This window comes from Lipotes vexillifer, unplaced genomic scaffold, assembly GCF_000442215.2.
Source record: "Lipotes vexillifer unplaced genomic scaffold, Lipotes_vexillifer_v1.1 scaffold3, whole genome shotgun sequence".
NCBI lineage: Eukaryota > Metazoa > Chordata > Mammalia > Artiodactyla > Lipotidae > Lipotes > Lipotes vexillifer.
Window position 1 is genome coordinate 3,740,580 of NW_006783631.1, and position 16,102 is coordinate 3,756,681.

At 44.9% G+C, this 16,102-nt stretch overlaps 1 protein-coding gene across 1 annotated transcript in view; it reads left to right on the forward strand.

Annotated features, from left to right (window-relative positions):
- The window catches only part of DBI (diazepam binding inhibitor, acyl-CoA binding protein), a 5,473-nt gene extending 4,517 nt beyond the window's left edge, over positions 1 to 956 (forward strand). Inside the window, exon 4 of the mRNA XM_007456356.1 lies at positions 667 to 956. Within this exon, the coding sequence (XP_007456418.1) occupies positions 667 to 740 (74 nt within the window). The 3' untranslated portion in view covers positions 741 to 956. The remainder of the gene's footprint in view (positions 1 to 666) is intronic.
- Positions 957 to 16,102: the final 15,146 nt, after the last annotated feature.

The window sequence follows — 16,102 nt, forward strand, 5'->3', positions numbered from 1 at the left end:
CCCGTCTGACTGTCCATTCTCATTGGGCATTTCCATACCATTCCCAGGCCCCATGTACTTGCCCTTGCTCCAGGACACACTCTGATTCTCAGTGAGTATCTCTCCTTCACCGTAGAATCCAGGACTCTGGGCATCACTGTCTCTGAGGGGTATCTCCAGTATCCTCTATATTCCCCTCCGAGAGCCAGCTGCTGTGCTCAGAGTTCTCAAAACTTTTCTCATAGCTTCTCTCTGGGGAGAAGAGGGTGGCTGGCTTTGTTTTTTCCCTGGCAGCTTAACAGCTCTGGGAGATAAGAGCCCAACAGAGAAATAGGTGATAGGTCAAAGCCAATTGTGAAAGTCAGCAGGACCAATAGTCACTGCAGCTCCCCATGTTAGGCTTGACATGACAGTAGGGGGACTTACATGGCCAGCAGGCCAGTGACAGGCCCTGGACAGCTGCACACACATTATGGGCTCAGTGCTTTATGGAGCATTGCCTGTGGACCAGGCTCCTCGAGGACTTCAAGTCAAATCCTGGCCAGGTCTGTGAGGTGTAGGTAGTAGAACCACCACCCCCTTCACAGGTGAGAAATTGAGCCTCAGAGCATTAAACCAGGGCTCTAAAGTCTGCTACCTTTCTACCATCCTGCCTCTGTGACAAATAATCTTGTTGATGCCTTACAGGGACTTCCAGGGAAGATGCCATGAAAGCTTATGTCGACAAAGTAGAAGAACTAAAGAAAAAATATGGAATATAAGGGACTGGGTTTGGCTGCCAGCCACACATTTCACCTAAACTGATCTAATATCTTGTTTTTCTAATATTGTGGATGAAGTTAGTAAATAACTAGTTAACCCAGTTGCTCAAAATAGCCCAGGATATGACATTAACAGAGTAGGGGCTGAAATGGTTACTGATCCTTGCTCAGTAGTTTTTATCAATAGATCAATTAAAAGTATGTTTGTTACTTTAAGTCTTTGATAACCTGGGCTCTTGAAATAATGTACTCTGTCGCGATCTCTCTTCCTCACTTTTTCTAACAGTTTCATCTGGAAGTGTTTGAGCTTACCCTTCTCACCCTCCTCTATGCTCTGCTGGAGGGTGGGCAGGCGCTCCCACCTGTTGAGACCTGGCATGTGCTCACCTCTCGTGTGGAGGAAAAGGATTATAGAAGTGGCCTTTCCCGCCTCCTTCCCTCAACTCCAGCCACACTGGTCAGGCAGGCTGAGATGTCAGTTTGCAGCTACTGCCAACCCTCTGTCAGGAACATTGCTGGCCACAAGCTCTGAGGAAGGCAGGGTTGATGAGTGTCTGAGGTCCAACCAGTCCATGGTTGCAGAGCAAACAAGCAAGGGTGGAAGCCCCAGTCAGGGTGAAATGTGCATCTGCAGGGAGCATTCCCAGAGTCCCTGTGGAAGCTTGGCCACAGGCAACTGGGCAGGCAAAAAACAAGTGGGGAAAGCGAGGGCTTAGCAGGGAGAAGGGCAATCAGGACCTAGGAAGGGCAAGGGGTTAAGGTTGCAGAGAAGAAAGGCTGGAGCCTGACTTTGGAGGATGCAGGCGGTTGCACAATAAAAAGGAAGAAAAGGAGATAGCTGTCAGACCCTCCCTGCCCCATGTTCCCCGTCAGTCACTTCCACAGTCCTACAGGGGAAGCACTCATATTTCCATTTTGCGGGTGAGGATGCTAAGGCTGAAAGGCATTCAGGAGAGGCTCTTTGAGGCCAGGAAGTTTAGTTCTCCCCTCCCGAGCCTGTACCCTGGTTTTAGACATAGTTCAGCCTTGCTCAACAGTGAGACCTGAGCATTACAGTGACTTGGCCAGGGTCACTCAGCTGGTAAAGAAACTCAGAACCAGCGTTCAGGTGCAGATCTCCCTGGTCCAGATACCCGTACCATCCAAGGTGGCCTCACAGACATGAGCAGCATTGTGATAGGAGACACAGGAGCAGCAGGGAGGACAGGCGTCTGGTGGGGCTGGCGGATGGCAGGCCTTCAACGCCGAATGGGACTAGGTAGTGGAAAGTTGGTAACGAAGTTCAAACGTACAGAATTTTTTTTTTTTTTTTTTTTTTTTTTTTTTATACGCGGGCCTCTCACTGCTGTGGCCTCTCCCGTTGCGGAGCACAGGCTCCGGACGCGCAGGCTCACGGGCCCAGCCACTCCACGGCATGTAGGATCTTCCCGGACTGGGACACGAACCCACGTCCCCTGCATCGGCAGGCAGACTCTCACCCACTGCGCCACCAGGGAAGCCCCAAAAGTACAGAATTTGACCATAGGTGATGGGGAGCTGCTGGGGAGTCGACATGGTCAGAGGCATTCAGACGGTCAGTCTGACTGTATCAGTAATTATTGAGAGTAGCTAATCATCCTGTTCCAGCCCAGGCTGCCCAAGGAAAGCTAAGCCCCACAGCTCAGATGTAGACGGGAAGGTCACCCCAACAAAGCAGTGAGGTCAAAGTCCAAAACGCAGACACGTGGCCCAGGGGAGGTGACATCCTGAATAGCAGTGTCACTTGTGCAGCACCAGTTCCTGGGCACGGATGTGACTGAGGGTATATGAGGTAGGGAGCCCACAGTCCTCTCCCACCTGGCTTCACCCAGGCTGCCAAGACCACCCAACTCATGGGCATCTGTGAGCCCCAAGGGAGGCAGTAAGGAGTCATAGCCACTCGCCTGTACCCATTTTTGGATCATCTTTGCTCGGTTATTGGCTGTTTCAGGAGTAAACCAGAGGACAAACAGTCTTAAATAGAGGCAAGGTATGGCACTTGTCCAAACAGACCTGGTCCAGGGTCGGGCCTAGCGCACCCACCCAGGGGTTGTGAGAAGCTCCTGGCATACAGTAGGTGCCCCGGTGTGTAGCACTTCATCAGGAATTTCTCTCTCGCTCTCCTTCAAACCAATTTTTGTCCCTGGCAACATCCCTTGCAATATCTATCAGAGTCAGGGACCTAGCCCAAGAGCAAATTATCACTCCTTTGGTAACACTGGAGAGGGTGTGGATAAGAAAAGCACCTGCCTAGTATCCTGCCCTATTTCTAGCTTGTGAAAGGCAGCCAGTGGCTGTGCTCAGGCTCCATGTCACTGCCTCGCTGCCAGCCAGAATCCCAGGAAAGGGGGCCTGAGCTTAAGGAAGCCCTGATAAAGATAGCGCAGTCTGGCCCCCTGCAGTTACTTACACTCCGCTAAGTCTGTACTGTGTTGACTCGTATCTCTTCTCCAGTGGATGCCGATTGCAGAGAAACACTGGAGTGAAAAGGCGGACCCAAGGCCCCTCTGCCCACCACTGGCTTGGCCTCTGATGGGTGGCCGTCCTTTGCGGAGGACCTGCAGAGCCAGGCTCCCTCTCAGTCTCTTTGCTTCAGTTCTGAATGTCATCCATGGTGCCTTGAGGTGGGGACTACACCTCCTAGCTGTGTAATGGGGGTTACCGTGTCCATTATTCAAAGGAGGAAATGAAGATTCAGGTGATGAGTAGATCCAAACCCAGGGCCCCCTGGCCGGGGAAGGCCTTTCTCATCCCCTTTCGTCACGTTGCCTCTCGTGACCACTGGCTACCCCTCCCTTTGCACCTCCTTCATCTGTCTGATGACGGTGGTGACCCCTATCTCGCTGGGCCAGTGTAAGATGCTGCGGAATCCCACACCTGCTGGCAGCTCCTTCCTGAAGAGTGGCTTCGAAAAGCAGGTCACCTCTCCAAGGCTGGAGAAGGGTCCAGGCGAGCTGTACTTTTTAAGCACCTCAGGTGATTCCGAGGCTCTGCCAGGTTTAGGAGAGGCCCTCCCCACTCACTATAAAGTAGTGGTACCGGTTTCTCCGAAAGCAGTGTTGGTCTGGCATTCTGAGAACATGTCACCAGTAGCCTTGGGGGCTGTGCCTGCTCTCGTAGCCTCTGCAGGAGTCTATGCACAGCCCAGGGAGGGCTCACAGGTCTGGGGAAAAAATGAGATAGGCAGTGGGGAGCAGGCAGGACACCAGTCTTCACCCCCTCCTCAGGCACACCCAGCACTTGTGTGGGACTTCTTACCTCCAATCTGACTTTGGTGACAGACGTACATGTGAATCACTTCAGGCTCTCAGGTGCTGAATCACCTATCTTCTTAGAGCCACACTTCCTTCATCTGGAAAATGAGCCAATAAAATGGGTAAAGTGCTTAGCATGATGCCCAGCAAACAGCAACTTGCTAGCAGCCTGGAGGTCTTCCCTAGCCTGGAGGTCCTTCCCTTATCCTCACCCTCAGTACTTCCCTCCCCAACTGTGTGGACAAGCCTTGGCCTGAGGACACAAACTGCTGCTCCCCTCTTAGCAGCGCTTCAATAATTGGGGGTGAGCCATGTCCTAGGATGTTCTCCCTATTCCAAAGTAGTTCCAAGATCCAAAAGCCTGGGAACTGCTGCTATGGATCAAGGACCAGGCATCTTGGGGGACATGGAAACGCCACTGGATTGCAGTCTGGGGACCTTGGCTCAGCCATTGCCCTAGTTACATAGACATAGGGCAAGTTATGTCACCTCTGTAAGCCTCAGTTTCTTCAATAAAATGGGGCTGAGCAGAAGGTCATGTGTCCAGCGTAGAAAGGAAGGAGAGCCAGAGGTGGGGAACAAGAAGGCCCCAGGGATGGCTGGCTTGACAGGAATCAGGCTGGTAAGTTGTGAGGGGGCGGTTTAAACAGCCAGATGAATAAAGGTGTGTAAAATTAAATTACAGGTATTTGACATGAAAGGATGCTCAGCATCACTAATCATTAGAGAAATGCAAATCAAAACTATGAGGTATCACCTCACACGGGTCAGAATGGCCATCATCAAAAAATCTACAAACAATAAATGCTGGAGAGGGCGTGGAGAAAAGGGCACCCTCTTGCACTGTTGGTGGGAATGTAAATCGATACAGCCACTATGGAGAACAGTATGGAGGTTCCTTAAAAAAAATACAAATAGAACTACCATACGACCCAGCAATCCCACTACTGGGCATATACCCTGAGAAAACCATAATTTGAAAAGAGTCATGTATCACAATATTCATTGCAGCTCTATTGACAATAGCCAGGATGTGGAAGCAACCTAAGTGTCCATTGACAGATGAATGGATAAAGAAGATGTGGCACATGTATACAATGGAATATTACTCAGCCATAAAAAGAAATTGAGTTATTTGTAGTGAGGTGGATGGACCTAGAGTCTGTCATACAGAGTGAAGTAAGGCAGAAAGAGAAAAACAAATACCATATGCCAACACATATATATGGAATCTAAAAAAAAAAAAAAGTGGTTCTGAAGAACCTAGGGGCAAGATGGAAATAGACGCAGAGGTGGAGAAGGGACTTGAGGACACGGGGAGGGGGAAGGGTAAGCTGGGAGAAAGTGAGACAGTGGCACTCACATATATACACTACTAAGTGTGTGAAGTGGATAGCTGGTGGGAAGCAGCCACATAGCACAGGGAGATCAGCTCCGTGCTTTGTGACCACTTAGAGGGGTGGCATAGGGAGGGTGGGAGGGAGATGCAAGAGGGAGGGGATATGGGGATATACATATATGTATAGCTGATTCACTTTGTTATAAAGCAGAAACTAACCATCGTAAAACAATTATACTCCAATAAAGATGTTGAATTAAATAAATAAATAAATAAATAAAAATAAATTACAGGTATTCAGAGTTGAGGATGAGCCAAGAGAAATAACCAGCAGAGGCAGGCTTTAAGGGGCTGTGGCTTTGCACTGGCTCAGGGCAGGACAGCACCTCTGCCCTCAGCAGCTCCCAGGGAAGAGAGGGTCAAAATGTTTCTTCCCTTATTTATTTATTTATTTATTTATTTGTGTGATTGCACACAACTTCTCTTTTGAAAGGGCTTGAGGTAGCTAAGAACAGACCTCCCAAATGAGCAAAGCCCCATTAGGATCCTAGGTCTAAGGATAACTCAGATGCCCTCCTTGTTCTGAAAGAGCTGTAAACCAGAAACTGCAACAGAAGTGCCCTTGGATGCCCTCTCTGTACACCTCCAAACAGAGAATCCCCCTTGCTTCGCAACACCCGCCTGCCTTGAATACAACTCAACCCTTGGAGGACCAGGAATTAGTCGACCTACAGCTTTTTTCTTATTTTGTGATTTTTTTTAATTTATTTATTTAATTTATTTTTGGCTGCATTGGGTCTTCGTTGCTGCGCACGGGCTTTCTCTAGTTACGTCGAGCAGGGTCTACTCTTCGTTGCAGTGTGCGGGCTTCTCATTGCGGCGGCTTCTCTTGTTGCAGAGCATGGGCTCTAGGCGCGCGGGCTTCAGTAGTTGTAACACGTGGGCTCAGTAGTTGTGGCTCACGAGCTCTAGAGTGCAGGCCCAGTAGTTGTGGCGCATGGGCTTAGTTGCTCTGCGGCATGTGGGATCTTCCCAGACCAGGGCTCGAACCCGTGTCCCCTGCATTGGCAGGCGGATTCTTAACCACTGCACCACCAGGGAAGTCCCATTTTGTGACTTTTTGATAAGTATTCTTGCTAAGTAATCAATGAACTAGTGTAAGTCTAGACTGAAGATATTTTCCTTTTTATCTAGCTGTAAAGATAGCCCCACAAAGGCTTTCCAGAGAAATCAGCGAGATATCAAAGACAGCACAGGACTCTGCACTTGGTGCGGGGTAGCCTAAGTGTGTGACTTGTAGGGCCCCAAAATACCCTGTTAGAGTGGGTTAGATTGTGTTCCCCCAGGAGATACATCCAAGTTCTAACTCCCCCCCCACACACACACCCCAATACCTGTGGATGTGACCTTATTTGGAAAGAGGGTCTTTTTTTTTTTTTCCTTTGCGGTACGCGGGCCTCTCACCGCTGCGGCCTCTCCCATTGCGGAGCACAGGCTCCGGACGCGCAGGCTCAGCGGCCGCGGCCGACGGGCCCAGCCGCTCCGCGGCACGTGGGATCCTCCCAGACCGGGGCACGAACCCGCGTTCCCCGCATCGGCAGGTGGACTCCCAACCACTGCGCCACCAGGGAAGCCCTAGAAAGAGGGTCTTTGCAGTTGTAATTGAGACAAGGATCTCAAGACAGGATCATCCTGGATTAAGGCTGGGTCGTAGTGCAATGACTGTTGTTCTCATAAGAGAAAGGAAAGGGAAATTTGAGACCAAGATATGCACAAAGAGGAGGACAACGTGAATACGGGGACACAGGTTGGAGTTACATATCTAGGAGCCAAGGAATGCCAAGGGCTGCCGGCAACACCAGGAGACAAGAGAGAAGCGTGGAATGGGTTTTCTCTGACTCCCCAGAAGGAACCAACCCTGCCCATACCTTGCATCTGGACTTCTGGCATCCAGAATTGTGGGAGAATAAATTTCTGGTCTTTTTTAGTTACCCAGTTTATGTGATTTGTCACAGGAGCCCTAGGAAACTGATATGCCCACTGATCCCCGTGTGGCTGCCCACGGGCTGGTCTCTTACACCAGTAGCCCTTCTTTAGAAGACCCTGAATGTCTTGCTCAAGTACAAATGAGACACCATTATGTGGAGGGCTCTCTTGTGAATACTTGATTGGGCTCACCTCTGTTAGAAATCAGGGGCCTTAAAGGCATGGGAGTGAGCACAGTTCTGGTGGAAATCATGAAAAAGCTAGGGCTCAGGTTGCTGCCAAGGTGACCATACTTAGAAATCACCCACCGGCACCAGGGCATGAGCATCTGGTAGGAGATTTGCCAAAAGAAAGGGGAGACTGCAAAGTGGGAGGGGTTTGGAGGGACTCATTATCTCAACCCTTCGCACAGTTTTGCCTAAGTGTGGCCCTGAGGAAAGTTGCCAGTTCACCAGGCCATATCATTTGAATCACAAAGTGGCCACTCTTATTCTTCCTGACCTTGAGTAAGTTTCTTATTTTCTCTGAGCCTCAGATTTTTTTTTTTTTTTTTTTGTCTATAAAATAGGGAAAATCTATATGGTGCAGAACTGAGTGAAGATTTAATAAATGCCTAATACACAAAAGAAAAATGAATACATGATAGCTATTATTAATCAACAAAAGTGTTTGGGTTTTTTTGTTATTTTTTTTTGCGGTACTTGGGCCTCTCACTGTTGTGGCATCTCCCGTTGCCAAGCACAGGCTCCGGACGCACAGCCTCATCGGCCACGGCTCACGGGCCCAGCCGCTCCGCGGCATGTGGGATCTTCCCAGACCGGGGCACGAACCCGTGTCCCCTGCATCGGCAGGTGGACTCTCAACCACTGCGCCACCAGGGAAGCCCATGAATTAATCTTTTTATGGTTTTAAGATCTGAGAGGTTCTGGTTGAGGTAGCCCAGACTCTTCCCCAATATTAAACTGTATATCCTTTGTGCTCATGTGTGCTTGGACCAGCACCCCTGCTTTTGAGGTATAACTCCCCCTCCCCTATTCCTGGGGAATTAGCCCATCAGGGTCCTAGAGTATAGGAGGGATCATTTTTCCTGAAGGTCCCAGCATGAAAATCCTAGGGAAGAATGATTGCCTGGGTCTTTTGACCCTCTTTGAATGATCTCATGGCCAGGGGCATAGAACACCTTAAGTGGCCAGGCCTCAGTGGAAAGTTCGCCCATCCTCCAAAATCTCTAATTGTAGGGACATGATAAGCGGGAGCTGCTTGCTGCCATCTTTCCCAGAAGCATGGAAGAAGCTGTTTGCCATAGCAAAGCATGATGTTGTTGCGGTCCGGGAGCCACACGCCTGGAGTCGAGTTCCCTGGTAAATGCGACCCGTGTCCCAACCAAGGACACCCGAGGATCACCAACACCAAGCAGAAAGATTAGCAAAGGATTTATACAAGTACAAGTATAGAAGCTTACACAAACTGTCCGGACAGGGTCCCACTCGGAGAGAAGTGAGTGAGATCCTGACTAACAGTTGGGCGAGGCTTTTATACCCTTCACAGGGCAGGGAGTCCCCAAGGCGGGAGGGAGCTGTTTAATTTTGAATCAGCCAATCAGGAACCCGGTTCTTCCTGCCCCAAGCAAGCAAGTTTCTTACAGAAGCCAAAATGTGCTGTTAGCCCTGAAGCTGTTCTTCCGTTTCTTTCGATACAATGTGCATAAAACCTCTTACCTGAGATTTTATTTGGACACTTCATCTGTTGCTGTATAACAAGCCACCCCCCAAATTAGTGGCTTAAAATAACAACTATAATTTCATTATCATTTTCATGGTTCTGGGCTTGACTAGGCTCGGTTGAGTGGCTCTTGTTCATGATGGCTCATGTGGTTGCAGCTAGATGGTGGTGGGGATGGGGTCACCTCAGAGCTTCCTCACTCACATGTCTAGTGGTTAATGCTGGCTGTCAGCCGGAGCACCTGCGCACAGTTCCCCGTGTGGCTTGGGCTTCCTCACAGCATGGTGGCTGAGCTCCCAGAGTGATTGTGCCAAGGGACCCAGGTAGAATCTGTACTGCCTTTTATAACCTAGCCTCAAAAGTCACATGGTATCACCTCTGCCATAGTCGTAGCCCACCCAAATTCAAGGAGGAAGAACACGGACCCCATTCTTGATGTGAAGAGTATCATGATCACAATGTAGGAAAGGCCTGTGGGATGGGAGACACTGTGGCAGCTATTTTGGGTTATACATAACCTGCCAGAGATTTATGAGCATATTGCATGTGGCCTCCGTCAAACTGTCCTTTCCTGATAACTGAACCACTACATCCTCTTTTTGCTTAAGCTAGTTTGACATGGGCTTCTGTCACTTCCTGGCTACAATATAACACACATCTCACAGGGCTACTCTAAGGATTAGATGATTGATAATGCTTGCAAAACTCACAGCACAGTGCAAACTATAGGAGCTCCGTAAGTGGAAGTTCCCTTCCCCCCGATCCTTCCCTTCCAGTGACTCCTCATTTCCCCTGTGGCTAGTGAGAATTTGCAACTAATGCCATCTGTGTTGCAAGACAGCAGTAGCAGTAACCTTTACCACCATGAACAGTTCATATCACATGCTTACAATTACAGTCAGGAATTTTGTAGTACATTTGCTCCAGCCCAATGCAGACAGAACTCTGCTCTTAAGCTGTAATCTTTGTTCCTTCTACCCACCAATTTAACATTTCCATCAATATGATCCAAAACCGGGACCTTCACTGACTTCATATTATAAGCAAAAGATTTTGCAAATTGATTTTTTTAAGAGTTTTTAAACAAGTCTTTTAAGATACAGTTTCTTTACATTATATCCCAAATCCCTAGGCAGACATCACTTTCATACCCCAGTCCCAGATTATGCTGCTTTTAAAAAAAAATTTTTCTCTGATTTGAAAAACAATGTGTGTGCATTGCAGAAAACTTGGGAAATACCGGAAATATGAAAAAGAGAACAAGTTACTTCTCATAATCTTATAGCACATAATGGGAATCACATCATATATAAAATTCTGTAACCTGATTTTTCTCCTCTAAAAGCACATCATGAAAAATGTCTGCATAATATTTGCATTACATTGTTGGACTGTAATTTAATTAGTACCCTGATGGACAATATCCAATTTTGCTATTATTATAATACTTTGTTAAACAATTTTATATACAGGGCTTTGAAAACATGTTGATTCTTCACCCTTAGAATGTAATTCATTGATTCAAAATGTATGACCTTTTATACATAATTTTAAATTATTTCCATAAAAAGTTCTTACTGGTAATGTACAAAAGTGCTCTTTCACTATCACATCCTTGCCAGCACTGAGTACTATCACTTAAAAATTATTTTGTTTTGGGCTTCCCTGGTGGCGCAGTGCTTGAGGGTCCGCCTGCCGATGCAGGAGACGCGGGTTCGTGCCCCGTTTCGGGAAGATCCCACATGCCGCGGAGCGGCTGGGCCCGTGAGCCATGGCCGCTGGGCCTGCGCGTCCGGAGCCTGTGCTCCGCAAATGGGAGAGGCCACAACAGTGAGAGGCCCGCATAACGCAAGAAAAAAAAAAAAAAAAAAAAAAAAATTATTTTGTTTTTACAATTTGGCAGGTAAAAAATGGTGTTTTGCAGTTTGAGACTCCCTTGAAAGTGAGAGGGTTTGATGTCTTCTCCAGGTTCCTACATCTAGTGGCCTCTGCTCCTCCAGACTCCCTCCCTCTCTCTCAATCTCTCCGCCATCTTTTGCACAGTTTCAGCTCGTTTGTTTGGAGCAGACGTTTCTTTCTCAGTTCCAGCTCTTCTCACCAAAGTCTCAATCTGCCTGGGAGCATAAGGCCAGATGTTTTCCATTAACCGAGGTCACGTGTGTTAAATGGTTAACCAGGAAGCCCCTGGAGGCGGCAGGAGTTCCCAGTTGGACTGCGCCCAGGAAAGCCCCGTGGGGCGGAGGCGCATCCCCCTGGGCTGGGCTGGCCAGATGCCACAGGCAGGGGGACATCAAACGCCTAGCCTTTCCTGGAGTCTCTGCGGGCTGAATGTGAGGACGCAATCCTCCTGCACCACGCAGATGGTCAAGACACACAGGATCCTGAGCTCTTGGATGGGCGGAAGGAATGGTGTTCCTGGCTGGGAGGGAGGAAGTCGCTTTCCTGCAGGGGTAGCCCCAGGCCAGAACAGAGGGACACACAGATTGAGGGAGGGTCTGCAGAAGCAGGTGATGGAGAGCAGGAAAAACTGACCTTCTTTTAGCCACACCGAACTTTGAAGGACTTTTTAAGGACTTTCAACTTATTTCTGTCCATTTAGTTATGAAACGTTACAAACCTACAGAAAAGTGAAGACTTTTTTTTTACAGTGATCACCTGAGTATCCCCTACCTCGATTTTTACCACAGCATTTTACTCTAGTTGTTTTATCATATAGCAATCCATTCACTACTGTATCCAGCGACCTGAATGATTTATTGGATGCAGTTCAAAGTAAGTTGCAGACATTAGTATGCTTCTTCCTGAATACTTAAGCATATATATTATTAAGTAGAGTTCAACATTTGCTTACAGTTTTATTATTTCTTTGGGGTAAAATTTATTTACAAAAAATGCAAAAATCTTAAATGTACCAACTGATAAGTTTTAACAAGTGCATGTACCTGTACAACCCAGATCCCTATCAAAATATAGAACACAACCGTCGATCCAGGAAGTTCCTTCATGTCCCTTCCCAGCCACTATCTGTCATCATGCTCCCAGAGGCAAACATTGCTCTCAATTTTTTTTCTACCATAAATTAGTTTTGCCTGTTCTGCAACTTCATATGGGTGAAATCATACATTTGTATCCTTTGTGGGAGGCTTCTTTCACTCCATCTAAGGACACTTTATTATGTATGGGAAAACTATCAAACTATAGGGCCAGCCAGAAACCCAGTTTTTATCTGAGATGAGGGAAAAACTTTTTGTTAAATAGAATTTCATTTAAAACCACAGTGGGAAATACCATTAAGAGAGTACGAAGACAGGCCACAGGGTGGGAAAATATGCTTGCTATATATCTATCCTACAAAATACCAGAATATATAAAGAATTCCTACAAATCAATAACAAAAAGACAGATAACCCAATGGAAAAATGAATAAAAGACTTGAACTTCTCAAGGAGGCTATCCAAGTCACCAAAAAACACATGAAAAGTTGCTCAACCTCACTAGTCATCAGGGAAATGTAAAACCATGATGTGAGACAAGTACACAGAGATCAGAATGGCAAAAATGAGAAAGAAAAAAAAAATGTCAAGAGTTGGCAAGGATGTAGAGCAACCAGAACTCTCATACACTGCTAATGTCTCATCAGCACAAATATTTCAGCTCAAATATTTTTTTTTACAACTGTGTGGCAATACCTACTAAAGCTAAACATGCATATACCCTATGGCCCAGTAATTCAATTCCTGGGTATACACACAAGTGAAATCCATACACATGTTCACAAAAAGACATGTACAAAAATGTTCATAACAACACTATTCACAATAGCCAAAACCTGGAAACAACCCAAATGCCCATCAACAGAATAGATAAATAATGTTCACACAGTGGCATAATAAATGGACAAACTACAGCCTCATGCAACAATATGGACAAATCTCATAATATTACAGTGACTGAAAAAAAGACAAAAGATAGCATAGATATCAAAATGCTTAACAAAATATTAGCAAATCAAATCCAGTGATATATAAAAAGGATAAAGTGAGATTTATTTCAGCAATACAAGTTTGGCCTAACATTCAGAAACTAATTGCTTTAATTCATACCAAAAGACTAAAGAAACAAAATATGATTACTTCAAAAGATGGAGGAAAAGCACTTGACAAACGTCATCTCCCCATTCATGATAGAAACTCTCAACAAACTAAGATCACAAAGAAGTTTTTTCAACTTGATGAAGCGTATAAATAATACAACTACAGCTAACATCATACCTAATGGTGAAAGAATGAATGCTTTCCCTCTAAGATTAGGGACAAGGTAAAAATGACCACTCTCACTTCTATTCAACTGTGTACTGGAGGGTCTAACAAGGCACTGTGGTAAGAAAAAGAAATATCTAGGTTGGAAAGAAAGAAGTAAACCTGTCTTTATTCAGAGATAATATGATTACATCAAAAGAAAAACTCAAGGAATCTACAAAAAAGCTGCAACTAATAACAGAGTTTAGCAATATCACAGGATGCAAGAGCTACTCTTCTACTAACTTTCAATTTATCAGATATGTGTTTTGAAAATATTTTCCACCAGTTTGTGGCTTGTCTTTTCATTCTCTTCACAGTGTCTCTCAAAAAGCAGAAGTTTTAAATTTTCTTTCGTGGATCATGCTTTTGGTATTTTATCTAAAAAGTCACCACCAAATCTAAGATCTCCTAGATTTTGTCTTATGTTATCTTCTAGGAGTTTTATAATTTTGTATTTTACATTTAAGTCTATGACCCATTTTGAGTTAATTTTTGTGAAACATGTAAGGTTAATGTCTAGAATAATTTTTTATTACAAGTGGATATGCAGTAATTCCAACACCATTTGTTGAAAAGACTACCCTTTGCTCCTTTGGCAAAGATCAATTGACTGTTTTCTGTTCCATTATTCTCCTTGTCTATTCTAGTACCTAATACCACACTGTCTTGATGACTGTAGCTTTATTAGTCAACTGATTTTTGACAATGGTTCCAAAATGATTCAGTGGGGAACAGGATAGACTTTTTGACAAATGGAGCTAAAACGACTGTAATCCATATGGAAAAAAAATTAAAGCTGTCCCTTTTTTCATGCCGTATATAAAAAATTAACTCAAAATGGATCATAGACCTAAATATAAAAGGTAAAACTATAAAACTACTAGAGGAAAACATAAGAAAATATTTGAAACCTTGGGGTAAGCAAAGATTTCTTAGATAGGACACAAAAAACACAAAGCACAAACCATAAAGAAAAAAATTGATAAATTGCATTTCATCATAAAAGCTTTACTCTTCAAAGATGTAATTAAGAAAATGAAAATAAAAGGGCAAGGCTAAACTGGGGGAAAGATATTAGCAATACATTTACCTGACAAAGAAATTGTATCTAGAATATATAAAGAGTTCTTATAACTCAATAATAAAAAGAAGATAAAGAATCCAATTTCTAAAAATTGGTAAGAGATTCTAAGTCACTTCACAAAAGAAGATATACAAAGGGTAATAAGCCCAAGGGAAGATACCTAGCATCATTAGTCATCAGGCAGCTGCAAGTTAAAACCACAGTGAGATACCATTACATATACACTAAAATGTCTCAGATTAAAAAGACTGACACTACTAAGTGTTGAAGAAGATGTGGAGCAACTATATATTGCTAATGGGAATGTAAAATGGTGTGACCACTTCCCAGTTTGGTAGTTTCTTATAAAGTTAAACAGACTTTTACCCTATGACCGAGCAATTCCTCTCTTTAGTGTTGACGAAAGACAAATGAAAACACATGTCCTCTCAAAACCTAATACCCAAATGTTCATAGCAACTTTATTCTCAATGGCCAAGAAACAATTCCAATATCCATACAGGAGAATGGAAAAGAAAATTGTTGTGTACTCATACAACGGAATTACTACTCAGCAGTAACATGGAACTACTGAGACACGAATGGATATCCAAAACATTAGCCTGAATGAAAGAAGTCAGACACAAGAGTACATATTTTATATTTCACTTACATGAAACTCTAGAAAAGACAAATCTAATCTACAGTGTCAGAAACCAGATCAGTGATTGCCTGGGGCCAGAATGGAAGTGCAGAATTGTTTGAGAAGGAATACAAGGGAATTCTTTTGAGTGATATAAATGTCTTCTATCTTGATTGTGGTGGTCTACATGAATATATAAATTTATCAAAACTCATCAAAAAAACTCATCAAAATGTATATTTAAAATGAGTGCATTTTATTGTATTAAATTATACCTCAATAAAATTTTTTTTAAAGTAACAAAAACAAAAAAGCACTATTAGAGACACAAATTAAGTTGTACTTTAATTACACCTTACATTTTAAGTCTAATAAAATTTGGATACACTTCCAGTCTTGCCAAAGAAAGAAAGGCTGTCACATATGTGAAAACTATACTAGAAGAAAGTACTATAGAAGAGAGATGTCTCGGGAAAACAATGATAATTAAGTTAGTGTTCTAGCAATGAAAATAATAGGTAATTCAAAGGCAGAGGTCCTGGCGTGCCAGGAATTTATCCTGGAGAAGGCAGAATTTGAGGCAGACATCACAGGCAGTAGAATTTGTGTGAGAGGCAGAAGGCATTGCAGGTGGAGAAACCCCAAGTCTAAAGCTGTGCAGGCCATGAAATATCTGTGTAGGAGAAGACTGGGCTGTCACATGTAGGCCTGACAGCCCAGGGCCCTGGAAGGAGGATGGGGACCTACCCACAATTGTGTAGGAAGACAGAACAGGGCTGGAGGCAGTCCAGAGAGAGCCAGCTATGGTTCTCAGAGGGACATGCAGAGATGGCATAATTGCTCCCTGGATGGAGTGGGCCCAGGTTTGGAAGAAGGAAGGCCTGAGGGCCTGATGAGCAGAGTGTGAAACCCCCAGGGAGTCAGCCCTAGGACAGAGTGCTTAAAGTATGGGACTCACTTCAGTGCCAGCAGGCCTGGATTCAAATCCTGGCTCTGCCACTTATTACTAACCTCTCTGAGACACCATTTACTCATC